Source organism: Apteryx mantelli, chromosome Z (assembly GCF_036417845.1).
Source record: "Apteryx mantelli isolate bAptMan1 chromosome Z, bAptMan1.hap1, whole genome shotgun sequence".
Lineage (NCBI taxonomy): Eukaryota > Metazoa > Chordata > Aves > Apterygiformes > Apterygidae > Apteryx > Apteryx mantelli.
This window is the reverse complement of record NC_090020.1, coordinates 87,264,771-87,291,645: the sequence shown is the minus strand read 5'-3', so window position 1 is coordinate 87,291,645 and position 26,875 is coordinate 87,264,771. Positions and strand designations below refer to the sequence as shown.

The 26,875-nt window shown below is 41.5% G+C and overlaps 1 protein-coding gene across 7 annotated transcripts; it reads left to right on the top strand.

Moving 5' to 3' along the window:
- On the top strand, window positions 1-26,101 carry FECH (ferrochelatase). Of its 7 annotated transcripts, none has more exons than XR_010886883.1 (12): window positions 1-94; window positions 3,254-3,365; window positions 5,284-5,403; window positions 5,842-5,990; window positions 12,372-12,506; window positions 13,026-13,132; window positions 15,163-15,261; window positions 17,131-17,238; window positions 18,196-18,360; window positions 18,792-18,851; window positions 19,286-19,516; window positions 21,555-21,627. XR_010886883.1 is itself a non-coding variant. In XM_067315713.1 (12 exons), exons 1-11 carry the CDS (start codon window positions 40-42, stop codon window positions 25,081-25,083), a joined length of 1,137 nt encoding a protein of 378 aa, XP_067171814.1. In that variant the 5' UTR covers window positions 1-39; the 3' UTR covers window positions 25,084-25,126; window positions 26,011-26,101. The 7 variants fall into 7 exon arrangements, 6 of the variants coding, with proteins under 6 accessions (XP_067171814.1, XP_067171810.1, XP_067171811.1 ...); XM_067315713.1 differs by lacking the exons at window positions 19,286-19,516; window positions 21,555-21,627 and adding exons at window positions 25,057-25,126; window positions 26,011-26,101; XM_067315709.1 differs by lacking the exon at window positions 19,286-19,516 and adding an exon at window positions 26,011-26,101 and having other exon boundaries at window positions 21,552-21,717.
- Window positions 26,102-26,875: the final 774 nt, after the last annotated feature.

Below are 26,875 nucleotides of genomic sequence, written 5' to 3'. Positions count from 1 at the left end.
CCGTGGCTGCCTGAGGCGCGGCGGCCGCGGTCTGAGGGAATGTACTGCGCGCACGCCAACATGGCCGCTGCCGCCGGGCGCGCGTCGCGTCGCTGTGAGTCTGCCGCCGCGGGTTCCGGGGCCGCGGCCCGCTCGCCGCCCGCAGGCGGGGGGGCCGGCCGCCGGGTGGGGCAGCACCCGTCTGCCGCAGGCAGCCCGCCGTGGCGGGGCGCGGGGCCGCCGGGGTCCTCCCTCCGTCCCCTGCGCGGCGCGGGGGGCTGAGCCGGCGGTCCGGCCGGGCGGGCGGGGAGCGGAGCGGAGCCGCCGCCGGCCCCGCGTTACACAACGGGCTCCCTCGGGGAAGCGCCTTTGCATAACGCGGTCAGGCGCGGTGGTGCCGGCGCCGCCGCTCTGCCGGGGGCTCCGCGCGCGGCGGGAGGACGCGTCCGCCCCGGCCCCGGCCCCGGGGCTCGCGCTGCCTCGGGTGAAGGAGCGCGGCGCGTGGCGGCGGCCCGGGTAGGCTCCGGGGTAACCGCCGCCTGTCTGTCACCCGGGCGGGTCCTGGCAGGCTGCCATGGGGTGTTGAACCATCTGGCAGCGCTAAAAACAAGCTCTGTTTTCAGTTTTCTTGCTTAATTAGCTTGAGAGCTGTGACACCCCCCCACACACCCCCAAAAGTAAGTTGCCTTCTCTTAGTGTCCTGAGTAAAATCATCTGGATTAACAGGGCGTTTTGGTCTTGGTCTCAACTCACTGAGCACTTAACCAAAACTGCACTTGACGGTTTCTCTGCTCTTAGAAGAATATTTTCTGAATGGCAAGGTCTCTTGTTTTTATTTTTTTTCCCCTCAAGCGGTACGTGACTAATAACTGAAATTTCAGTCGTACTGTAGAAGGGGACTCAGTACATCTTCAGTGTGCTTTTTATTCTTTAAAAAGTCTGTCTGGAGAATCTGTTCCCTAAATGGTGGTCAGGCAGGTGTTTCAGCAACATCCACACAACCCAAATCATCTTTTAAGCTGAGAAGACCACAGGGAATGCATTGCAAGGGATGCTATGTATTCAGGTGGATGGTGGTAGGCTGTGCATTTATACAAATGAATTTGAGAAAACTCTGGTACATATCTAAGTCTAGAAGGTATTCTTAAAAATGCGTCTCAGCAATACGTTTTACAAACTGTTCTTTAGAGACTTTGAAAAAAGTCTAGCTTGATATATCTGAGCATGTGAGAATGAAAAGGTATAATGATCGTTTTTTATCTAAATGAAGAGAGGACTGTGAGGCTTTGGGGATCTTTTACCTTTGTAAGATACCAGCAAACCACAAGTTTGTGTCTTGGTATTTTAAATGTTTTATTTTCCTATCGGGAGTTTAAGTAAAAAAATTTTTTTCTTTTAAGTGTTTTATGTAAAAGTCATCCTTGTTTAAGAACCCACAGGTTGCATTTTAAAAATAACCCCAGATACTATAACAAAATATGAATAGTAAATACAGTTTTAAGTCAATTTCACAGCTATCTTAATGCTGTAAGTATCCATAATACAAATATATATTGCTATTTAGAATGTGCAGTCATTTTTAAGTAGTCCTTAAAGTGGGAGCTTTTTTCCTTTCTGTTTGGTGAATATAATGTACTTCTCAGTTATTGCTTTAACAACAAAGTAATATAATGTTGCATTGCTTGTAAAGAGGCATTGCTATACTTGCACCTGCTTGGAAAAAGCAGTCGAAATGAGTGTGTATAAAGAATTTTATTGGGTCTTGGTTGCAAAGGTTAAAGTGCTTATGCTAATTTTAAAATTCATAAAAACCCTTTTATCAATGTTCCGTCAAGATGGAATCATCATTGTTGCAAATCCTGCACATTTTGTTTCACATGTTTTGTGATGTGGATAGAAAGATGCACAAACCTCACCTTTAGTTATGTAAAACAAATGCTGTATAGCATTCATGTACAATGCAGGGTCAATGCTACCACTGAAGCTTCTTTTTATTGTTCTATGTAATTTTTGTGTATACCATTATTTTTTGAAGCATTGATAATCTTGAGAACTGGAAGAAGAATATAAACATTTGAAGAGGAAAGGAATCTTTCAGGCAGCAGTAATGTTGAAATTGCATGAAATTCCTTAGATTGCAGCCTTTTATATTGGTACAGATACATGCTTCCACAAGTACACGCTGCTAATCCCAAGGAAGAAGCTCTGTTTTCAAGATGCTTTCCACTTTCATTGATTTCAGCAGATCTTGAGGGTGTTAAGCATCTGTTTAGCATTTTATTAGAGGACTGTGTCATAAGATGGTCTTCTTATTGGGGTAAATTGTCCCCTGTGGAGTTCCATGTTACTGGGGCTCATTTGCTGCTGGAACTTCTACAGTCTAAGGAGGGAAGTAATCACACCAAAATACTGCGGGGAGCCTGAGATGCAGAATCTGACAAGTTTTTTCATCTTGGGCAATTCACACTATTGTTGCACTTAAAAAAAATATGTTTTAACCGCTATGAACTCCTGAAGAAGAGCAAAACATGCTTTGAAAAAGCACACTGTAAGCAGTATGTGGGAAGCAAAACATCATCTGGTTTTGAGCCATGTTTTGGCTGAGTCTGGAGTCCAGGAGTAATAGAAAATGTTCAGTTCAAGTAATGAGAAAGAAGGTTCCCTACATCCCTGGGTAAATGGATTCTGGAATTGCTGCTTGATGTGTTCAATATGGGGTCAAACTAAGGAACTGTATGTGGCCCACAGTGCTGCCCTGCATTGCTGAAAGTTTGCTGAAGGCCCCAGATTAATGAAAGTCTAACCTAGAGGTGGTGTAGATATACTTAGTTTGTTTAGAGCTAGCTTAGGTATATCTGTACCATAATAAATTATGTAGCTTGATGTACTTATTTTCTTTCCCTAGTGCTGTTAGCCCTAGGTAGTTTCTATTGTATTGTCACCAGATGTTTTAAACTCATGGTAGGGGTTTAAAAATTAATTAAGCTTTTTTTTTGGGGGGGGGGGAGAAGAAAAACCACAGGATTTTGTTTCTTTTTAGGTTATTGCCTAGTATCTAAAAGGCTATTAGCATACACTGTATTTAAAGAAAAACAAACACTTGAAATTTTATGAAAGATTTTGATTCCAGGACCTGGAGTTTAAGGGATAAAATGCCAAATAGCACAGCATGGCCAAGAGTGTTTGTGGAGCTGTTGAGGGACTAGTGCGTGTCTGGTGAAGAGAACCCTAAGCCTGATGCAAGATTAACAGGGTTTTGTTATCTTTCCTCCAGTTGTGAAAAGCAGCAGTCAAGCGAGGGTCCCAGTGCGATGGAGAGGTCAGGCAACTGCAGCTGCAGCCACAGCGACAAAAAGCCCAAAACCTCAAATTCAGCCAGAAGTGCGGTAAGTTTGCGGTGAGGTGTGGGTGGGTGTGCCTCTGTTTAGTTGCCCTCTGTCTCTCTCTGATATGGTATGCTGCTTTGCCTAACAGCGCTTATGTTACCAAACAGAGTCGTGGGGATTTGTGTAAGGTTGGTGTGGTGTGTGGTTTTTTTTTTTTCTTTTCTTTTTTTGTCATTGCCATTATCTGGCTAGCTGTATTCACTGAGCCTCTTGTTTTCACGCTTTTAAGTTCTATGAGACAAGGGTTGTCTGTCGTCTTCTCTGTGGAATGAAATGAGGTACTGGCCCGTGATAAAGGCCTGAGGCAGTGCAGAAATGATATCCTCCTGTTTGTTCTTTTTCTGTTATTTAATTGGGGTTCTGCTTCCTGGTTTTTGTTCAACAACATCTTAATAAACACTCTGGGAAGGAGGGAATGGAAACAGGTTCTTGGCCAGTAAGATAGACTTAGACTCCTTTGAGTCCTCCTTTTATTTGTCAGACTTTTAGCTTTAGCTTTAAGAGGAGAATGGCAAAGTTCCCTGATGCAGCCCTGGCTCCTTCCAAATAAGTGCGACACTCTCCAGAGGTGAGAGATCTTGGTAACTGGAATCCTTCAGCTTACGGAAATGTTTTGATTGGGATCTTCACCTCCTGAGTGAGAGTTCTGACTAGCAGCCATTTATATAAAAAGGTGATTACCACCATCTGCTTTGCTGTCCTGAGAGGGAAGCCAGTCTTGCTAAGTCCTTGTCAAAAAGACGACTGTCCTCTGGAGAGGACTTGGAGCCCTGTCTGAGCAGAAGTACTTATGCCCCCAGCACTGGGTGTGTTTAATGCAAGAAAGAGATGATACTGAGCACCCTGGCATTTAGTGTTGTTGGCTCAGTCTCAGGTCCTGGCCTGGCTTGTTTTCTGGATCAAGTTTCTCAATCTGCCCCAACATTTCTAAAGGCACATTGTTCCTAGCTGTGGAATCCACTTTCAGGGTTGGATGTTACAGCACATAACTTGTTGCTGTTTAAACTTTCTTTCGTTAGGTAGAACTTTCTTTCCCCTGCCATCCCTGCAGTTTTCTCTTGGGCTGTAGAATGTGTGTACTACCTAAGCATCTTACTTCTTTTCAAAATCACAAGTGAAAGAGTGCTTGGAAATCTCAGGTTTAAATCAATCTGTCTCCCACATGTATTTTTTCCTACATATGAGCCGCTGATGCAGGGCTTGTAATGGACCCTGTGCTGACAGAAGGTAGATCTAGTTCTGTTGTGCGCTGTGGTGCTCTGGCAGTTCCCTTGCTCTTTCTTGGCATCTCTTTGGAGTTGAGAGGCAGCGCATGTCAAACACATGGCTGGCAGATTTGTTTTGTGAGGGATTTTTCCCGTTCGTAGTCTGCTGGCCATTTATGCCTGGTTTTGGCCCACTTTCCCCCTTTGAACAGTGTGTCAGACCTGCATGTAGTTGGATTGTGCATTATTGTGAAATAAATAAATAAAGCTGAACTTATTTTTTGTGTAGAAAGGCTCTTCACTTCTTTCATTGCTTCAGGAGATAAGATGTCTTTCTAAAGTAAAAATGGGGAGGAAAAAAAAACCTGAGTACCTCATCCGTTTTCTAAGGAAACATCTGTTTAATTTGGTTTAAAATCTACAGCTGGAATTCACCTGAGATGGTTCCTTGGACCTTATTTTATAACTTCCTTATGTTCAGCTGCAAAATAATTTTCTCAGTATACTTCTGATTAAGCTTAGTATTCAAGATGATTATTATTGTTCACTGGCTATTCAGGCTTGTAGTTCATATTTTTGCTTAAACAGGGTTAACTTTCAAATAGAATACTACTTCTGCAAAAGACAAATGTAGGAGGATGAGCTGATTGTCTTGCAATTTTTAAAAAAGCAGTACATCACTAGGATTTGAAATGTCTGTTTTGTTTCTGTAGGAAACCTAAAACAGGAATCTTAATGTTAAACATGGGTGGTCCAGAAAGGCTGGATGATGTGCATGATTTCTTACTTCGTCTCTTCTTGGACAGGGATCTAATGACTCTTCCAGCACAAAAGTAAGAACGGGTGGGAACTTCTGTGTTAGGGTCAGTGCTGAGTGTTGCTGTCTTAGCTGTCTGAGCTGTATGCTCAGACTTCAAGAGCTTTTATGTACACCAGCATTTCTTAAAAATGAGAATCTGTTTTAATTGTCTTGCCTTTTAATTAGCCCAAGAAAAAGTGTTGTAGTCCTGTGGGAAGTGTTGAAAATAGGAATGCCAAGATTGCTATCTTACTTCTAAATGCAAACTATGGTTTACTGTCAGCTAGCGAATTTGGGAAGGGTGATGGAATATAACATTAAACAAGCCATGCAATTAATGACTAGTTCTAGTTACTGGTCTGCTGTAGTTTAGAGGGATGGCTAAAGAAACCCCACTCCACTAGAGGTCTTTCGGGAGGAGGGAGATGATTGGGGTTATGGTACTAACACATGTGGCTTTTGAATGCTTTAGCAAATTAGCACCATTCATTGCCAAACGCCGCACCCCAAGAATCCAGGAACAGTACAGCAGGATTGGAGGCGGATCACCGATCAAGAAGTGGACGGCAGTGCAAGGAGAAGGCATGGTGAAACTGCTGGATAGAATGTCTCCTCACACTGGTATGGCTTTACTCCACTATCCTTGTTAAAAGCTTGTTTTGTCTGATGTGTTGGAAACGTGTGTTTGTAAAGCAGCTTTTGCTTCTTGCTTTTATTCTGAGTGTGAACAGTGTTTTCTGTCTGGCTTAGAAATCACAGTAAAGATATTGCAAAATTTCTTGCTCCTTAAAAGCTCAGCATATGCAAAGCATGGGGTTCCCATGCATGCAAATATATTTTGGTGCTGTGGTCACTTCTGTGACTGCATTGGAGAGCAGCTTTAATTTTGCACAGCAGATTGCTGTCGGTACTCATTGAACCTGCAGCAACAGAGCAGCACTGCAGTCCAACCAGCAATGAAGCATTTACCCACTGTCTCGGGCTGGATGCAGTTTGTGCTATGGTCCAGATGCCACCTCCATTGGTGCCTGATGTAACTGGTTTAAAAGCTGACTTGGGTGTGTCCACTCTTAGACACTTTTGGTGCATTCCATCATGCATATCTTCAGCCATTGAGAAGTTAGGTATTTGGCTTAAACTGGTGTTCTCTGGTCCCCCTGTCATCGAGAGAGAATAGGGCATTTTGAGGGATTGATTCAGCGTATCCTGAGATCGTTGTGAGAGATGCTGGTAGTGGGGGAACTCGCCCTCTAAAGGTACCTTTGTCTCTCTCCTAGGAGGAAACCTAGATAACTGCACTAGACAAGGCATCTTACTCTTAGATGGTTAGTTAGGTGACAGGAGCCTCAGTTGGTGTGTACGAGTACAAGGGGTCATAGCTTACTGTGTAAGCCCTCCTGGAGCTTGAAGTCTTCTCTTCAGTGAAGTGGTTGAATCTTAGGTGAGAGGAAAGGGGAGTGTATTTCCTGTGAACAAATAAGGCAGGCAGGGGAGGAAGGCATTCAGAGTGGGATTCTTACTAGCACAGAGATGGAGCTTTGTGGCCATTGGCAGCATAATCTCATGTAACTGTAGCTCTGCAACTTTCTTGATTGTTTATGAGGAGGTAGGGTGGGAGAATGCTGATCCCCTTAGGCTGTACATGTGCACATGTGCACACACAGTAAAACTTCTGTTGATCCAGGGTTGCTTGGTGGTTCATGTTCTGCACGCTGAGGCTATTGAGTTTCTACAGCAGGAGTTTCCATCCCTCTAAAATGCATGGCTGCCGCCTCGTGGCTGTTTCTTGTAGCTAACTACAGAACCGTGTCATTCAGTGGCCACACAATTGCGGTAACCGGCACTCAGGGCTCAGAGGGCAGCGCAGCATTTCCTACCCCTGCTGTTTCATCCTGAGAGTGCCTTTCCCAGTACGGGACTAGCTCAGCTGGAAGGCCGTGCAGTGACTGCCTTGCATAAGACAGCTCTGCTGCCAGAACTTAATTCTCTAAAGCCCTTTGTATTTGGCTTTATGTCAGTGTGAGCCTAACTGATAAGTAACTGCATGGGAGGGTGTCAGCAGCCTCAAATATTCTCCCAGGCCGCAGATCTGTTTTTCATTCCTTTAAAATGTCCCTCTGCAGCTATTGCTTGTGCATATCCAGAGTTCTCAAAACTCTGACTGAATTTGCAATCTTTAGTAATGAATAAAAGATACAACACCAGTTAGACCTGACTGCAGGACTGAAAAGGATGTCAGTGGGAAGAAAAGATACTGTTTCATAGTTGAAACTGCAGGGCTGGGTTGAGTAATAGCTGTTGGTCCCACCCGAGGACATGAGCTGGAGATAAGGCCGGATGGTTTGGATGGAAGTAGATACTGTCTTTGCTAGTTCTTCCTTGGCTATGAAGAAGCTTGAAAGGTGAATAAAATTTCCATCCCCTCTGTCAAATTCACTGAATCTCTTTGAATTTAGGCTCCCTCACAGCATAGAGGTGTGACAGAGGTTATCCTATGCTTACATACTTGGTAGCACTGGTATAATGGAAAACCACTGCAGATTCTTGTGTGAATGCCCTTTTACTGAGGCTTTAAGTTAACGCATTTTATCTCGTAACTGGAATGGGCTAAATGTGCAAACATGGGCAATTGTATCATTCACCTAATGTTAATCTGCTGTGATTCAGTCATGTTCAATCCCTCCCTCCTGAAGTTTCAAACTGAATTCATACACAAGCCATTTTTAACTCAGGTTAAATGTATTCAAATGTGTGTACAGTGGAATTTGTACCAGTTTAGCTAAACTACTTTCAGCTGGGTTTAGTTGAATTAGACTTCAGCTTGTATTGTCTCATGCTCAGTTAGCAGCTGTGAGGAACTAGAAATCTTTGTTGTTCTGCTGCCTTTTTCTGGAAGTGATAGACCATTTGCATGTATTACCTTTTATGCTACAGTTTCTTGCCATGTGACATTAAAATCATGGTATTAGTAAATAGAGTGGCAGCTCTAGAAATCAAACTCCACATCCACATAGCAGCTCAAGGATAGTGGCAATCTGCTGTCACTTGCCTCTCATGGTATAGGCTGAGAAGACAGCGAATCGTTGCTATTTTGACAGAAGCCAGGAGAAACGATGGTGTGATGGTTGTTCTGGCTGAAGTGAGCTACGTGGGGGTCACCTTTGTTCTAGTAAGCTATTTCTCTGCGCTATGCTTTTCGTTTTTGTAGCAACAAACTACCTGTGTGAGTAAAGGAATTAACAAGACCACTAAGCTGCCCATCTGAAAATTTTTAATAGAAAAACTGCTGAAGTAAGAGAAGCCAGAGGAGAGAGATCTCCGTTCTGTTCAGCTGAGCAACTTTACAATGGTTGATGCTGCAAGTATTCTTTTTCCTTCAGTTTCTGTGGCCTCACAGTCTTTTGCTGATGTGATATTAGCATGTCAGGGAATCCCCCTCTGTGTTTGACAATACACATTATTTGATTCCCAGCTATTTTGTAATTCTTTTTAGGACCTACTTCAGACTTGTGTAGGAAAGGATTAAAGAGGGAAGATTGATAGAAGGGTCTGGAAGGTGAAAAATAGCAATCTTTGAAGGCTAGGACCAAAATTCTTTCTTTTGTTCATTCAACACAACTGTCACAAATTCGTTCATTTGGGTCATATATATATATATATATATTTTTTTTTTTCCCCACAGATGCTACTGTGTAGTTTAATTCCAGCTGCAGTCCTGGAAAGTATAGTCAAAGCCTAGAGCTGAAACTATACCCTGTCATGGCATCAAAACCAGTAGTGTTTTTACTAGAAGCAGCCCCTGAAGGGTCAGGCTTGCAGCAGGTTCTGAAGATAAAACTTAAGAAGTCTTATCTGCTTTTTCTCAGAGTACCACTCCCACTTGCTTTTGTTCAGTGACTGTTTTTCTTAAGTCACATCTGCCTCTATCTGTTGTTGCAGTTTTTACATCTGGCCTGATACGTTGTTTAAAGACCTACTTTGTTGCCTCCTGGTAGCTGCAGTTTTAAAATTTGAATGTGCTAACAATTTTCTTCAGCAATTTTGCAGAGACACCAACTACTGTGTTGCTTCAGAATAGCTTGAAACAGCTAAATGTGCTTCCAGATTGAGCCATATATTTTGGAATATTGTCTATTCACCTTTAACACTTTGAGTGGGTGCACTGATAACAAGTACTGTTAATGCGTAACTCCCAGGTTGTGGAAACACATGAAATGCCTGGTGAAGAAGAAATACTTTATATGCTTTTGTTATCCTGATCTAGATTTTAGCTTTGCAGGGGTGGTAGAGTTTTCAGTTGGTTATGTATTTACAATTGCTGAAGACTTTATTTTAGACAGTATCAGTAACCAGCTATAAAATTCCATCTTGTATGCCTCAAGTCAGTAAATTTATTTGTATGTTTGACATGTCCCATTTTGACAATGGGACCAATATCAAATAGTAAATAAACAGCCTCACCCACATCATCTGGGTGGGAACAATAATATTTTAAAATGAACCTTTATTGTTACAGGCAGCTGTCTGAAAAATAAACAGAATTTTTCCTTAATGAATAGGGTTGGGTAGGCTCAGTAGTCTGTTTGAATAAATCATGCAGATATGGTGATACAAAAACCCATTTCTGTTGTGGTGTTTTTCATATGGTAGCATTGAGTAGGCTGATGTCTTGCAATGTTAATTATAAGTGTGCCTTCTTAAAATGTGGTTAAAACAATAAAGAAAGCAAACGGTTCTTAGTATTTCTTACAAGTCATATTTCAGCTGAGATTCCCTTCTTGCTGTCAGAAGAACGAAAGACCAGAGGATGAGGAGGCCATGCTGTTTTCTTAGATTGGCAGCTGTCTTCTCTTGGTGGAAGGAGCTGTTGCTTACTCTGCGTAGTCCTGATTCTAACTGCAACTACAAATCACGTATGCATATGCGCCCATGAAAAGCTCTCCTTTGCTGCCTGTGATCCAAGGCAAAACATAATACAGTGAGAATACTGCAAGAAGTTCCCTAGTTGCTCATAATTTTTCCCAGTGTGTCCCTTTCCAGGCTAGAGCCATATTATCTTCCCTCTGGTTAGTCAATTTTTCTTTTTATGCTATTTAAAAATGTTAATGAGGTTGCTGGCCCCCAGGGCTGCTGAAGTTGGGTCATTATTTGCTGCTGCTCCCAGCAGTGAGAGCGCTCTTGCCTCCTGCAGAGAACTGGGGCCAGCTAAACCTGCTTTCCAAATCCTGCATAAATGTATAGACTGGAGACCAAACAGAGCACATCTGCTTCCTTCAGAAACCTGTTAAATGTTATTTCAGAACTAGTGACCCAGAAACCCTAAAAAAGAAACTTTGTTTTTGTTCTCCTAGGAACCTCTGTCCCCCATTAAAAAGCCCCTTCTCCTCCCACCCCCACCTGAAAGAAAACCCTATAGGCTGATTAACCAAAAGATGAGAACTGGAAAACAAAAACATGAAGCATTGTCCTTGGAGGAAATAGTATTGCCTCCAAGCTAAAGTGTTTACATGCATGAAGATTTCTGTGGAAAAACAGAAACAAACCCGAAATGGAAGAACACGTGTCCCTTATTTGGGACCAGTAATCTCCTGCTCTGAACAATGGTCCCTGTCCTTAGGGGTTTATGTGCAAATGGACCACGCTTATCCAGAGTGGGGGAAGGCATCTTCTCTCACAGGGAGAGTGACCAGAGCAGTTGCATCAAATGATGGTTCCACATTGTGCTAGTTTTGGTTTTGTTTTTTAATGGGGTTAACTAGAGGCAAGGAATAGAAAGTAATGAAATACGAATTTTATATGTAAATGGAAGGATGAAGGAGAAGGTAGAGCAGGAGAGGAAAAGGCAAGGAAGCCAGGTGCTTGAAGTTGAAACAGGAGTTTGAGGGCAGGGAAAGGAGGGTGTGTTGAACAAATGGTCAGTATCCAAGGAAATTCTGTCTAAAAGCCCTTTGCAGTGTCGTGACTGAGGCCCTCATCCCATGAATCCTTTATGAACTGAGGTCATACTGTTTCGATGACTTCTCCAATGGCACTTGGAGCTTGAAAGGAGTAAAGTTAGCTGATTTTCTTGAAATGCCTTATAGAAAGCTAATATCTATAAGGTGCTGGGTCTTTTCCTCTTTGAAAATTGAGCTTCTCAAGATGATCCCTGTAGAGTTAAATGTTTCAGTGTTGGCACACAAAACTGTAGCCTAATTATATTTGAAAGTTTAGGTAAATAAAATTTCCCAGAATGTACAAACTACTTAAAGAATTTCCTTCCTTTTACCAAAATGTACTGCAGAAAGAAGAAAGCCTTGTCTTCCCTTAAAAGTTTTGGCATTATAGTTACTTTGTTGTATTTGAAACATCCTCCTTCTGCCTTTTTTGATTTGATTAAGTTGATCTATGCTGTCAGGAAGACTACAACACTTACGTAGCTGTGGTCTCTATTACGGCATAATAGTAACTGTGGTCTGTCTTACAGCTTAATAGTATGTTGACTGTATAAGATTTAAAGATGTTGATTTAACATCTTTAACACAATTTTACCAATACATCTTTTAAATCAGAACTCACCTAGTAAAATATCAGAACTCTGTGCAGTCTGAAAACTATGCTATTACTAAGCTAAGCAAAACCAGAAGTGTAATGATTCCTGCAGAAACAAATAATAATATAAATCACTTCTAAACTCTCCTAACAGCAGAGTAAGTTAACAGCAAAATACCTGGCCAATGAAAGATGTTTTTATATGGCAGTAGTTTAGGAAAAGTAGCCAAAGAAGTATCAACAGGTTTATTTCAGCACTTTAGGTCTGTCTGGTTTTGTACATTGTACTTGTTGGTGAGTGAAGGGGTCAAGACTTCAGCAATTGGTAGAATTTTTGTTTAGCATTTTGACTGATGGGGCATGCTTCTGAGTAGAGATGGCTCATGGGTATTGAAAGGTGATGTTAAAATAAGAGAGTTCTCAGTAGATGTTTTTCATCTGCAATTTTTTTTCCTGTGATTTGGTTGACAGCACCTCACAAATACTACATTGGTTTCCGGTATGTCCATCCTCTGACAGAAGAAGCAATCGAAGAGATGGAGAAAGATGGGGTTGAAAGGGCTATTGCTTTCACGCAGTATCCACAGTACAGCTGTTCTACCACAGGTGCGAGTGTGCATGGGAGCAGAACGTGAACAGCAGAGGTAGCCACGTGTCTATGAGCCAAAACCAGGGAGCCTCATGCAGTATGTGAAGTGTGAATGCAAATCTATCCTGTGTTCCTCAAAGAACCCTTTCCTTTTGGCTTCATTGCCCACTCAAATTTTCTGTACTCTATTATAATTCCTAATTTTTGGTAGAGACTTTTTACTAAGGATAGCTTTATGTTGCCATTATTATTGTAAGATAAAATAAGCTGAAGGCCCAGGAACACAACTGAGTAAGCTTTCTCCATGGAAACTACAGCAATAACTACAGCAAAGAACTTAGCAAGTTGTTCTTGGCTTTTGCATTATTTGGACTTTGAGATAATTGTTTCCCTCTGATGTTCTCAGTTCTGATTTACAGCTGTATTTTAAATATGTAGCATTTTAAAATATTAAAATAGTTTGCTACAAAATTGTTGTCATCTCACAGGTTATTAATCCTTGGATGAATTTATGTTCTTAATTCTCTGTATTTCAGGAAGCAGTTTAAATGCTATTTATCGCTACTATAATAAAAAGGGGGAGAAGCCAAAGATGAAGTGGAGTATAATTGACCGATGGCCCACACATCCCCTTCTTATTCAGGTATGGATTTGTATGAGAGTCTTTGAAGTTGGCAGTCAGAATGAGACATTTAAATTGAACAGTTTTGATATGAAGGTACCCTGAAATATCCTTTTGAAGTCACTGTTTCAGCTGTAAAAAGAATGCTGCAGTTCTTCTGCAGTACAGTGTGGGTATGCTTCAGCATCCAGGAGTCAGATATACTCATTTACAACTCTCACATTGTTTTGGCTATGTCATCAAATTGACATTCCCTGGCATTTTCTTAGCTTGGTTAATGTAGGAGAAACTTGGTATCTTTGCATTGACAGCTGGCTTTAAAACCACAAAGAACTCTCATAAAGTAAATATAGCTTTTAGCTCTAGGATATCCTAAAAGGAGATGAACCTATTTTGTGATTTAGACTGTGCTTTTGTTTAAAAAAAAAAAAAAAAAAGGGGGGGGGAGAATAAAAAGAATGCTTCAGTTTGAGGGTACATTTTGTACACAAGACATATTTCATTACTGTATATCTATATCTGAAATTATGAAAGGTGATTATTTCATGCCAGATGTTTTGGCATGGTGATGCAAGAAAGTGAGCACCCTGTACATCTTTTTTACAATCATGAAGTCATGCTATCATAGCAGTGTCGACTGGGAGGGGCCTCTGGAGGTCATTAGTCCCACTTCCTGCTTGAAGCAGGTCTAGAGTCAATATAGATACAGGTCACATCTGTCTGTCAGATTCTCATGCGGCAGCAAAGAGGTGCGTAATTCTAGCCACAGCAGTGGCTCTGGCAGGAGCAGTTAAGAGAAACCTTCTTGCTCCTTAATTTTCAGAGAAAATGGCATTTTTTGTCTTTGCTGGAGAGCTCGATGCTTATTTTCTGGCTTGAATTTTGCAATTGTTGTGGTGTGCTGAGCAGACTATAAAAGTAACTGAAGGAAAGAAAAATGGAACTGCCTGCACTACGTGAAGTTCCCCTGACAAGCTGATTGAGTGTGATACTAGCCTGAGATTTGTCTTTGTTAGTAGGCACTCCTCATGCCCTCAGTGAAACACCTCAGCAGGGTTTAGGAACCCTTGGTGTATTCGGAGAAGCTACATCATGATGGTTTCCATTAGACAGAGTGTGTACACATACACTTTTTTTTTTTTTTTAAGTAAGCAAACCAGTTTGTATTTCCTTAAGCCCAAGGGAGTCTGTAAGTGGCTGGCTGGCTCAGTCCCTGATTATAAAATTGAAATGGAAATTAAATTTTAATTTTTTTTAATGTTTCTGCCCCATTTTTCCCTGTAAAATATCTAAGAAAAGACCACACAGACAGCTGCTTCCTGCTACTGCAGCACCGTAAGCAAGCAGTGATGGCAGCTGCTTTTCTGTGTGTACGTTCCCTCAGCCCGGCCGTGTATGTGCAGTATTGTGGTTCTTGGTTCAAACGCTGGTGGTGGGAGCATAAGGTCAGAAGTGTTTCATTACTTTTTTGTGTAGCTCTAAGAATATTTTCAGGTGTTGACTGTCAGATTCTGTCTCCCATGTTATCCTGTGAGCTGAGGTCAGGGCAGAGGTCTCTGAATAAAGTTCTTCTCTGGAACTCATCTCAACAATCCATGAGGCAGGTTCTTCTCTGAGGCCATGTCTACATATTTGCTTTAATCCAGTTTAAGTGTAATGGGGCTGTTAAAAAGGGTGGTTCTCTCTGCCCCTGTTTACCCATTTCTCTCTCTTCCCTTGCTCTAGCAGTTGCATTCATGTGGCCTGCCTGGTTGGGGAACCATTTTGGAGGCAGTTAAGGATAGTTTGGTTTAATTGGATGCATTCTTTCAGTTTGTTACTAACATCTAAAAGCGATTGGAATGATTGGAAGTTCAAAGGGGCATTTGGTGGTGTTGGGACTGGGCACTGTGTGTAATTACATGCTGAACAGGATACATGCGGTGTCTCAGCTTTTTGGAGTTCTACAGGCAACCTAGAACATAGAGGATGCTTGTCTTGAGTCATCTGTGAGCGTATATCAACTTTTTAGCATTTCCTGATTCAGATCTTTGCTCCCTTTTTCTTAACAGTGCTTCACTGAACACATACAGAAGGAACTGGATCTGTTTCCACCTGACAAAAGGAAAGACGTTGTTATCCTTTTCTCGGCTCACTCGCTCCCAATGTCTGTAAGTTGCATAAAGTTGTTTCTGAAATTACTAGATGGGAGTCACATTGGCTAAGCTGATTTGAAGGTTGTGCAGCTCGCATGCCACAGGACCGCTGTTGTACCTTGCTGTCTACCACTGTTGTAGGAGCGCCAGACAAACAAAAAGATGAATTTGTGAGCTGGAGCTGAAGGCCTGAGCCAGAGCTGAAGACTAGGCTTGTGAGCCGTTGTTGCTTTGCTGTGTGCTTACTCAGATCTGTGCTGTTGGCTGCTGTTGAAAATGGGATGCTGGGTTAGGTGGATCTCTGGCTAGACTCAGTATGGCTGCTTTTGTGGTCTCACATATTTGTAAGCTCAAACCTGGATGATAATAGAGGGGAAAATTTGGTATTTTCTCTCTAGAAAGTAGTAATATTATTTTTCCTGAAGGAATGAAAATAAAATCTTTGCAAGGTTGCACTAAATGACCTAAACGTTCCACTGTCAATAACCAGCAACTTCAGCAAAATGGCTTCTAATCATTGTTCAGAAATACAGTACTGATACCAGAATGTAACCATATGTTCGTATGCAGGCTGAAGAATTTATCTGTTATGTGCAGGAGGAGGAGTAGGTGTTCTGGTGAAGCAGCTTCATTATAGATGATGCTGGGCAGTCACGTCGTTTTTCTTCTAAGATGAGTCAAGCACTTTATGCACCCTACCAGGGTTCTGTCAGATCGTATGTAATGTGCTTCACCTTTTCAGATGGTCATTTCCCCAGAATGTTTGCTGTGTGAAGCAGACGGTGCAACCAGCTGTTCACCACTGGGAGAAAAAATGCAACTGATTTTTATGGAATATTACTCCATTTCTTTTTAGCCCCTGATTTAAACTCTCTTGTGTTTGTGCGTTATTTTAAAAATGTACAGTTGTAACTCCGCAGACACTCTGGGATATACTCTGGGTATGTAGTAACTTCCGCTTTTTTATGGAGGGACTGGAATAGCTAATTCTGAGGACAGAAATAGGAAAGCCAGCGTGGGGAGCCCTTACTGTTCGAGTGCTTTAGAGGGGAGGACAAGACTCGGGACGCTCTCTGTCAGAAGCTGCAGCGCAGGCTGGATTCTGTGGTCTCAAGGTGACGGTGATGCCTGCGGGGCTGAGGCCAGGTGCCTGCGGGGGTGTAGGTGGTGCCCCACGCCTGTCCCTGGCTGGCACCGTTCGCGAGGCCCTGCTGCCATCTAGCGCTTAGCGGCAGAGGCCGACCCTCAGCGGGCTCCTGGGCTGTCTCCGTGCTGCTGGTTACGTGTGCCTGGAGCGCTCCGTCTCTGAAGCCGGAGGTGGGGAATGACCCGTGTCTGTGGTATTAAACAATCTTCCTATCAGGACGGGATCACCACTTGCAAACAGCCTAATGGGAATGGTTCCTGGCCTGTGCTAACTGCTAAGCCACTGCTTGGGATTGCTTAGAAGAGGCCTAGCAGCATGGGTTGAAAATGGGCCAGGCACTCTTCTAACAGTTTCTCGGTATATACACTTGACTTTAAAGGGTTGCTCTTAATTTACTTGTGCACATATAAACTTAGAGGCTCCAGGCCTTTGCATGTTGGGCATGCTAAAAGGGTAGTGAGAAGCAGTCCCTGTCCTACAGACCAAGCAACCGCTCTTTACAGTAGCTGAAATAATCTCAGGATGCCAAAAGACTTTATAACCTTTATAATGTCATTGTGTTGTATGTGAACGCTGTGTTTTCCTAGGTAAATGATTCTTTTGTCTTTGCTTGCGGGGTTTTTGTTTGGTTTCTTTCTCCCCTTGTTTAAGAGCAGCAGATGAGTCTTAGTCTTTAGATGGGCTTTGCACAAATGTGTTCCTGTGGAATTCAAAGGACTGGTGTTTTTGTGTTGAAGGTAGTGAACCGTGGTGATCCATATCCTCAAGAAGTGGGAGCTACTGTCCAAGGAGTCATGGAGAAGCTGAACTATTCCAATCCTTACAGGCTTGTGTGGCAGTCCAAAGTAAGTGCTCAAGAGAAAAATATAAAGCCATCTGCACTATAAAGCTCTTCAGCTGTTAGAGTTCACGATCTTTTCTTCCAACTTTGTCATAATGTCAGAGACTTTTTGCTGTTTTCAGGAATATTTCTGCTATAACAGAACCCTGATCTTTTGCTCATATTTGGCTTTTTCAGATACTCTTTTTCCACAGATTCTTGCCTTTTAGAGATATTTTGCATCATTTTAAAGTAGATTTTTGATGTGGCTGCTAGAAAATCTACGATCTCATAATATTCAGATAAGCATTTTTCTTTATCTGTCAGAAAGAAGAATCAAGTACCCACTGGATTTCTGTGTTGCTTTTTAAGGATCTCTGAGCAATATTTTCAGAAGTTGTCACTGTGAAATAGACATTCTTAATAAGAAGAACTTAATCTAAACAGGCCTTATTATTCTTGAGGAAGACTACTTCCATTACTTTGTTCTTATTACTACTGCAAACACCAAGGAACATTTGTTTCACCAGAATTATGTAGTACCAGTAACTTATGCCTCAAGGGCATTATGCCTAATATGCCGTTGTTTTGTTCTGAAGTTGCATGTTATGGTATGTCAACACCAAATACTTCGTGGATAGTAAAGGGATGAGAAGAGTTTGTTGCATCCTGAAAATGCTTACTTCTTTAATAAAACCTATGCAGTAGTGATTAGGTTTTTACTGAACTGAAAACAGTTTTCATTCATTTTGATACAAGAATCTCTTTTAAAGCCAGCCCAAACACTGTTTTTGGGGTGACTTAAATGGAAGGACTGTGTGTCTTCATAAAAATGTAATAGATAGTGAGAGGTATTGTCAAAGATAGAGAGACAGATGTATTTGATGTTAAAAATAATCTAGTCTTATTAATTTCTTAAAAAAAAAATTTTTTTTTTCTTTTTTAAGAATGATTTATTTGGTCTCTTCTCCTTTTCTTACAGGTTGGGCCAATGTCTTGGCTTGGTCCACAGACAGATGAAACCATTAAAGGACTGTGTCAAAGAGGAAAGAAGAACATGTTGTTGGTCCCAATAGCATTTACAAGTGATCATATTGAAACACTTTATGAACTGGATATCGAGTATGCCCAAGTTTTAGCAAATGAGGTAAATAGTTTAGAGTTTTCATAATTGCTTGGATAGTGGTGCTCTCAAAGTATTTTTCGTCTTTTGAAATTTTGCTTTGTAGATGCTCTTTGCTATGAGATTTGGGGCAAATTTTCTTTTTCTGGAAATTCAGAATTAGTCTGAACTGGCTGGGCTGAAATGAGTTTTTAGCAGCAAGAAGGAGGTGGGAATTTGTCTTAGTAGATTGCACTCTTTAAGCCACTACTATCCTAACTAAAAAGGAAGCATCGGATATTTGGCAGCAGAGTGAAATTTTGCCTTATTGTCACTTTATTGAAAAACATGATATTGAATTCAATTCAGTCATTTTGGGGCAAATTCTGAATAAAATAGAAGAGAGGATTTTGAAAGATAACTAGTGATGGTTCTAGCAGACTTAATTTTCCCCTTCTTTCCTGTGTTTGATTCAGTGTGGAGTTGAAAACATCAGAAGAGCAGAGTCTCTTAATGGAAATCCACTGTTCTCCAAGGTATCTTGTTTGTTGCGATAGTTGTAGAAGTTTGCAATTGTTACCTACTAGATTATGGGTGTCTTCAAATATTTTTAAAGTATTTTGGGTTTAAGAACAAAAATAGAAATCCCTGCACTTAATCTGTAAACCTCAAAGTTTTCTTTTACTGCAGTTTTTAAAAGTCTAGTTTAGAAGTTTGCTTTTGAAAAGAAAAACAATTTTCTATTCATTTGTAGTCATCTTTTAACAAAATATTTCTCTTAAGATACGATGCCAATGCAGTTCTAAAATGGGGCTTTCCACTGAAATATAGGGAGATGGTGCTTAAAAATCAGAGTGCAGTCCGATGGATTCACAATTTGGCAATTTCACTAGTCTGTAACACACGTTAATGCATTTTTTGATTTTATGCAAGTAGATTTGCTCACTTCCAATTTTTAACTGTCTTCCAGGCTCTGGCAGACTTGGTCTATTCACATATCCAGTCAAATGAAATCTGCTCTAAGCAGTTAACCCTCTGCTGTCCGCTCTGTGTAAATCCTGTCTGCAGGGAGACAAAAGCCTTCTTCACTAGTCAACAGCTGTGATGGGCAGTCTAGGAGAACGCTGTCGGATTATATGGGAAAGTTGCCCTGGTGACACAGTGCAAAGAAAAGGAACTGTCTGACCAAACTCTTCTCTCTGTTACGTACTTACAGAATGGTGGTCTCACTGGTGTTAAACTGCTGTAACAGTGAGGAGAACTTGACTTTTTTGTTCTTTTTTTTTTTCCTTATGTTTTGTTTGTTTGAGAGTGTTTGTAGAAAGTAGGGAAATAAGGGCCTGATCCTGTGACATGTGAAGAGACCTCATATTGTCTAATTCTGATGGGACTTAGCAGGAGCCTGGTGTGCACTGAAAAAACTTGCAAAGCTTTTATATAAATTAGCTTCTATCTACTTTTCAGGGAAATTGGCTTCTATCTATTTTGCAGGGATTTCTTTGTATGTGATTTCATCACAATTACATTAATTTCAGATTTCCAGGTCAAGTGTACAATTATTTGCTTTGTTTACGCTTATGGTACAGTATAGCCAGCACAGTCACCAGTTGTCTCTTCTGAGAGTGATCTTTTCAGATGGATTTTGAAGATCAAGTGACTTCTAATGCTTTTTAAAATAACATGTATATTTTTTTAGAACATAAGGATAAGGTTTTGTTTTGTTTTTTTTTGCCAGAGGCTTCCTATGAAAGCTTAGCTAGGATAGTAGAACTCACAAGATTTGTTTACACTTTCTAGAAGAACATTATCTTCAGGAAAGCCCTGTGTTTGGAGAGCATAAAATGAAAGAAAATCTTGCTTGGGCAATTCTGAGAAACATGCTTGGTTGAAACAGATCATCTGTGTTTCAGATCTAGCAGCCATCAACAGCGCATGTTGGAACATGTTGGCTCATCTTTTAAGCAAAATAGCTTTTTTTTTTTTTTAATTTTTATTATTATTAAAAAGGGCTTTCTCTGGTTAAGTAAACTTAGGAAGTCAGGCTTGCTCTCCAGAAGGTTTATAGATTTGCTCTGTGTTTTCTGCTATGTCACAGTGCTGTGGTTTTTGTGGGATACCTACAGAGCTACATAGGTAGAATTGATCTAACTTAATTGATGTCATTTAAAACTGAGATGATAAATTGGCAGTAAATTACATTGTAGGTGCCTGAGAGCAGACTGCCCCTCATGTTGAAAGCTGTGTGCTTTTGCATCCTGTGGTCTAAAACTGAAATCTGTTAAATTTATGGCACTTACAGTGGGTCTGGAGTATGCATCCAAAGCCCATTTAAATTGCTTGCTTGTTTTGGCAGGCATTTGGATGCCTCGGGACTGCTGAACCCACTCGTAAGTAGTGTTAGTTTCATAGAGTGGAAAAACCTTTTTAGGGCAATACTCCTTCACTGTCAACACCAGGACAGATGTCTAGGTTAGTCTTGGGATATGAGGGGACTTCATTTCAAAGGCTGGTCACCACATAGCATTTCTGACCTTGGGACTTCAGGGTGGTAGTACCGCAGCACCTCAGTTAGTGGTCTTTCACACCAGGCCTGTCTGGGGATGAAGGAAGAGCAAAGCTGTGACCCGTGTTCTGTGGCCTTGAGTGTTATGTGTATTAGTCTAGCTGTCAGCTTCATGGGTCTAAATGTTTACACTATGTAATTAGCACTGAAATGCCAGTCCTTTGGCAGTGCAGGTTGTTTTCAGACACAGACTTTCTGTAAATTGATGAACCAGGTAATCGTAAGATTTGAAGAAGCAGAGGTCATGCTGCTCAGACAGTTTTATTTGCTTATATAATTATGAAGCATGAACAGTTTGAACCTCTGATCTTTTAATGATAGGGTGGTTTAAAAAGAAAACAGGCCCCTGTTGGTGTAACAGGGGCTTGCTCTTTTGTTTTGACTATAAACAAATGGTTCCCTTGTTCTAAATTATGTTAAAAGAATGAAACCTGGAATATTAAAGAAATAAGCGGGTGCTGTGTTGATCGTCCAGTGGGCCAGATACTGGCATGGAGTGATGTAAGTTGTACTCTCCTGTGTCTCTGGGACCCATGGCCTAATATGCCTTGAGAGTTGAATGAAGTGTCTCCACTGCCATACTGCAGCTTCTGAGTGTGATTATGGTGAGGTAGACTTAAACTCCTCCAGTGACAAAACCTCCCTTCATTACTGCTATCCCTTGTTGCTTTAGCAGAAAGAAGTCTTCCTTGACCCTTGGTGTCTCTGCCTGTTCTCAGTAGCAGGGAGCCCAGAAGCAGGGGCAGGTCTGCAGAAGCCAAGGATGAGACCATGCTGCTTGTCCAGGGCTTTGACTTCCAGCACCTTGCTGTATTTCTAGTGTTCTCTGACTGGTGGAGGTATGTGGTGTTTAAACAATGGTATGGTAGATATATGGTATATATGGTATATATATAATGGAGGTATACAGTGTTCAAACAATGGGAGAAGCTGTAGGGCAATTTTCCCCCTTTTGGGGACATAAGTAGACTGGGCTTTTGAATGTGTGTGTTGAATAGGACTGTAGCATGATGGCAAGATGCTATGTAGCGAAAACTGTCTCCCTCCAGGAGCTTCAGTTGCCTTTAAATCTTTCATTTTTAGTTGGAGTCTGTTCTCTTGTCTGTCTTGGCATGGAGAGTACCAGAGTTCTCACAGTGCCTGCTATCGCTGCAGGGATTCCTTGTGCACGTCTGTGTCCTCCCTTCCCTGCTCCATTCCTACTCTCCCCTCGCCGTGTTGGCAGGAGGATGGAACACTAAGAGCCCGTTACTGCCCTTGCTCAGATGGAGTAGGTAGAGTTGCCGTATGTGCCTGGAAGGGTGCAATTTTCATGGAAAGGCTTTGATGAATCAATGTCAAAAGAATAACGATGTTTGCAGTGTATGTGGGGAGTGAACTTTGACCTTATGTCTCTGACGAAGAGCTGCCTCTCTCCATTCCCACTTCTCTGCTTGACGCTTGTGGGTCAGTAGCAAACAGTCTATTTTGTAAAATATTCCTACTAGTATCTCTTTCTTCTGTAAGTTGAAGGGTATATTGACCTTCAAATCCAGGTTGTGACCAGCACATTTAGAAGTCTGGCTGAAGCTGGAAACTGAAGGTTAACTTTATATGAACATTGTGACACTATAAATATGGATTGGCTTTTTATTTCCATACTGGAGATAGTAGGGAAAATATCAGCTGGCATTAGTTATTAGGCATTACATTTGTCCCCAGTAATAGAAGGTATTTAAAATTCACTTTTAAAGTATGCTAACCACAAGTGAGATAATTACTAGGCCTGTTTAGGCTATTGTTACTATTAGACCATAATGTAGAAGTCACTTAATTTTCTAGCTTTTAGCAGATGGATCATGTCTCATTGAGTTGGTGGGGTTTTTTATTTTGCTGAACAGTGTATGATATCACTCTGTCCACTATGTAACAAAATGGTATTTTGTCTCAATGCAACATCAAAGGGCCTGTTAAAAAACTACCCTAGCAAGTGACCTAGCAACTCTACTGATTATTTTTAATAGAAATCTGTTTTTTTTCCCTTGCGTTTAAAAATTAAATAAAAAAATGAAATCACAGACATTGATAACAGTGAGAATTCTGTTGCCATTGAAATCTTCTGATCATGGGCTTTATGTTTGGGAGCATTTATGACTATGCTAACTACCGGTGGAATTCACCTGACCTTACTTTAGATGCTTACAATGTAGATGTCAATGTCTGAGCTAGTGTCCTAGGCACTGTTCGTTGTCAAAAGATATCTTTTAATAAGTACTTCTGAGAAATGATTCACCTTCTCTTGAGGTAGATGTCCACAACAGGTTGGATGAATCTAGCCCTGTTGCTGCCTCTCTGTGTAGGGAGCCTGGTGCACTAACTCAGATGTGGTTAGCTACCTTGCAAGATGTCTACAGTAAGGTGAGATGAATCCCATCCTGACCGTTTTTGAAATGTTTGGTTTATGTGCCTTCTTGTTGTTCAGCACTCTACCAATGCTTTGTAGCCGCTCTAAAAGGGAGACTACAGTCTTACTTAATTCTACATTTATGCATTTGGTTTGCCTGCGTGGCAGATTTTAAACATTTGGTGCTACTAACTTAGGACCCAGCCTTGTCAGATCCTGGCCACTTTTTGCTCCGATAGAATTGATTTGAAAATATGAAGGCACCAGCATCTGAGAGGCTCAAGTCCTTGGACAATAATCTTAATTTGATTTTTTTATTTTATTTTTTTTGGTTATCAGTTATACTCCTTTTACAGTACTTTTTCACTTGCAAGTGTTTTTTATTTACGTTTGCCTTGACAAAAAAGCCATCAGTGGAAGTGAGTTTAAGTGATGTATTGAGGCAGTGTTGTGTCCAAGGATTTCATTAATAAGAGCTGAGTCTTCAGGCTGGAGTTCTGCAGTGTGGGGGCTTTGGAGGCCGTGCTGGTGTTGCTGTCCCCTTGCCCAGGCTGCTCATTTTTTGCGCTAATGCTGCGGTTTGTGGTGCAGTTTGCAGTGCAGGATCACAAACGGTTGGCACAGTTGAGACTGCAGGCCAGGGATCAAAATCTGCAAACCAACACTCCCAGTATTGTGGAGCTCTAGCCTGAGTATATTGCCTCAAAATAGAGGAATTCAGAAATAGAAACCTTAATGTCCTAGGGAAAGAAGTGGGAAATTAAGATGTTTGCAAATGGAATGTTTTGAAGAATTTGCTCATGATTAGACTGTCCGCCTGCTGTAACTCTCTGTATTTTTGCCTTTTCTGTGGTTGATGAAGTTTTTCTTTCTTGGAGTTTAATTAAATCTCCCTACTTGGCTGCATTTTAGAAAATGTGATAGCTTCCAAAAGTGGTGCTGTAATACTGAAAGGTGTGTGGATAGTATCTGTGAGCTAAGATTCTGGTCCCCCTTTATAAGAGGATTTTACAATTGAACTTAGTGGGGTCAGGATTTTCCTGGAAATACCTAAAAGCTCACTTTTATTCCCTTTCTGCCACAACTAGAGAGCGGGAAATTAATATGAAATGTAAGATGCAAAAGAGAGAAAAGTTCCTTTTATTTTTTTAATACCAGATGTGTACAAATACTTGCTTTCAGTCCAAGATACAGATTTTAGATTGAACAAGGACTTCCATTAAGTGTAACGCAAACAATTTGTATAACCTTACTGTGTATCATTTGCCATAAAGATTGATTTTCAATTAAATTTTTTGAAAGAAATAATTAAGCTGTGTGTCTGAGTAAGCAAGTTCTTTACAGTGATATTTCATGTCTTCTCTGTTCCTTTCTTTTTCCCTACTGGCACTCATTGAACAGCGTTTTGATTCAGATCAGTAGTGGATTTTGAAGCACACATTTCCCCCTTACAGAGTGTTGATTCACTTTGTGTACCAATTTTGATACCTGTTCAACTAAATGTCTGTGGATGGAAATGGATGTGCACCAAATATGCTCCAGAAGAGGCAAAGGTATCTGAACCAAAGACAGCTTTGAATCCTGTTTGAATGTTTGGTCCAAGGAACCAGACCAAATGTTATCTGGAGTAAAGTACCCGCATGGCTTGTGTAGCTGTAGGGCCTCAACACGCACTGTGATATACCAGTCTGCTCCTGTTGTGCCAAACTGCTTGCTAATGTAGAGGAAGCCGTGGTGGGTCCATCCATTAGGCTTTCAGGGAAAATAACGGCACTTTAACCTTCTGGATTCACAGTCCTTCAGTGTCAAGCTGGGTGCGTGAGGGTGGAGTTCACGGATAAAGTTCTGTGAGTGGCATCTTTTGTGTAAGTATTTCTGCATTTTTTTGGAAATTGATGTCCCCAGTAATCAAAGCCGTTTATTCTGCTAGTGCGGACTTGTCCATGTCTATAATTGTCCACCTGATCTTGCAAAGGAATAATTTCATATTGCCTTCACTTTCCTGACTTCCTACCCACTGTAACAAACTCACTCTAGTGTCATTTTAACTGATCACTTGGTGGTTGTGACAATTATACAAGGCTTTCATGTAAGAAACTGCCTACCTCTGGCACAGAGAGCAGTACCTTCATTTGTAGTTTTCTGTATAAGGTGTCAGATTCAGTGTGGACCTTGGTTTTGAAGGCACAGTCTGTTCTCCTATAGATGAAAGTGTATCCTGGCTAGGCTGTGTTCCCCTCACCAGACCTCCTTGGCTCCATATTTGCCGTGATCTTGTAAGTGTCTAGGACAATTCCAAGTGACACTTCAGGATATGGAAGGGGATTTAAAATAAGCGGCTGCATGTGATATGATTTCTTCATACCAAGACCCAGCTACACAGGGGATTACAAGCTTGGAGGAGGTTTGGAATTTAGCATCAGCCTAAGCATGATTTTTGTAAAAATAGACTCAAGACAACTGTGAATAAAGATTTGCTCTAGTTTTGAATCCCACATGCAATTGTTAGTTTGTTTAGTTATCTATTAACAGTCTCTAGGCAGCTTATTTCTTATGTTAAAAATTAAGTGCTTGATTGATTATTTTCTAGAACAGTGATGAGAGTTGTTCTATACATAAGCTGATCCATTAGCGAGCTCTCATTACTAGATGGTTGTGATGGGGAGGGAGAGATATGAATAGATAGAAGAAGATGGGAAGAATGAAAGAGAGTGGTGATTTTGTTTGCTTTCTTTTCTTGGTATTTCAGTTTCCGTAGCATTTCCAAAGTGACTTTTCTCTTTAAATGATGCTGAAAATCTAAGACTTTCGTCTAAATATTCAGATGTCTGAAAACTATTTTTTTTCCAAGAGAAGCCACATCATTTGAGCATCTTTAAAACTAAATGAAACAAACTACCGAGCACATCCTGTAAGCAATGATTTGACTGTCAGCAGCAAGGCTGCTCCGCAAGGGAAGATGGACTAGGAGTGAGGCAGGCAGAGGCAGCGTCCTCCCTGGCAAGGGCTGCAGCCCCACAGCGCCCAAACGAGAAGAGCAGAGCGCGTTCGCTGGCAATGGACAGAGTCAAACAGGTGACTGCCGGACAAGCCCGAAGAGACGAGGGAGGAAGCCAAGGAGGAGCAGTCAGCAGGCCAGGAGCTGAATCGGTGAGGTACATGGTTGGGCACAGGCAGCGTGAAGGGAGGGAGGGAGGCCCCCAACAAACCCTAAGGAGGCAGGAGATCAGATACTGCCAGACCTCTGCACCTCATGCAGGTCCTGGACATGAACAACAAAATACCTGAAATAAGTCTTTGCTTTACTTTCTTGGGGCATGTTTCTGGACCATTTGGCTTTGCACAGGGGATTTCTGCAGGGTAAGAGCAAGCATTTGGCTTCTGTTTGTTACAGTTTCTAATTTGACAAAGACTGTACATGTGCAACTTGAATCCTGCAAGGAAACTACCTGTATGCAGAAAATTTCTGGCAGGCTAAACAGCTTTTGCAATGGCAATTGCAATTGCAGTCCAGCAGCATTTTGAATGGAGAGCTGCCTGGTTAAGCATGGCAGAATTTAAGAAATACCCTCTTTATTTGAAGCCAAGATAATCACCTTTTCCTTGTGGGAGCA

Bases quoted from the DNA above. Each gene is read 5' to 3' on its own strand.
- FECH (XM_067315709.1), top strand. From the start codon at position 40: ATGTACTGCGCGCACGCCAACATGGCCGCTGCCGCCGGGCGCGCGTCG. The intron at 95-3,253 runs GTGAGTCTGCCG...TCTTTCCTCCAG, and splicing joins CGGGCGCGCGTCGCGTCGCT to TTGTGAAAAGCAGCAGTCAA. The intron at 5,991-12,371 runs GTATGGCTTTAC...TTTGGTTGACAG, and splicing joins TAGAATGTCTCCTCACACTG to CACCTCACAAATACTACATT.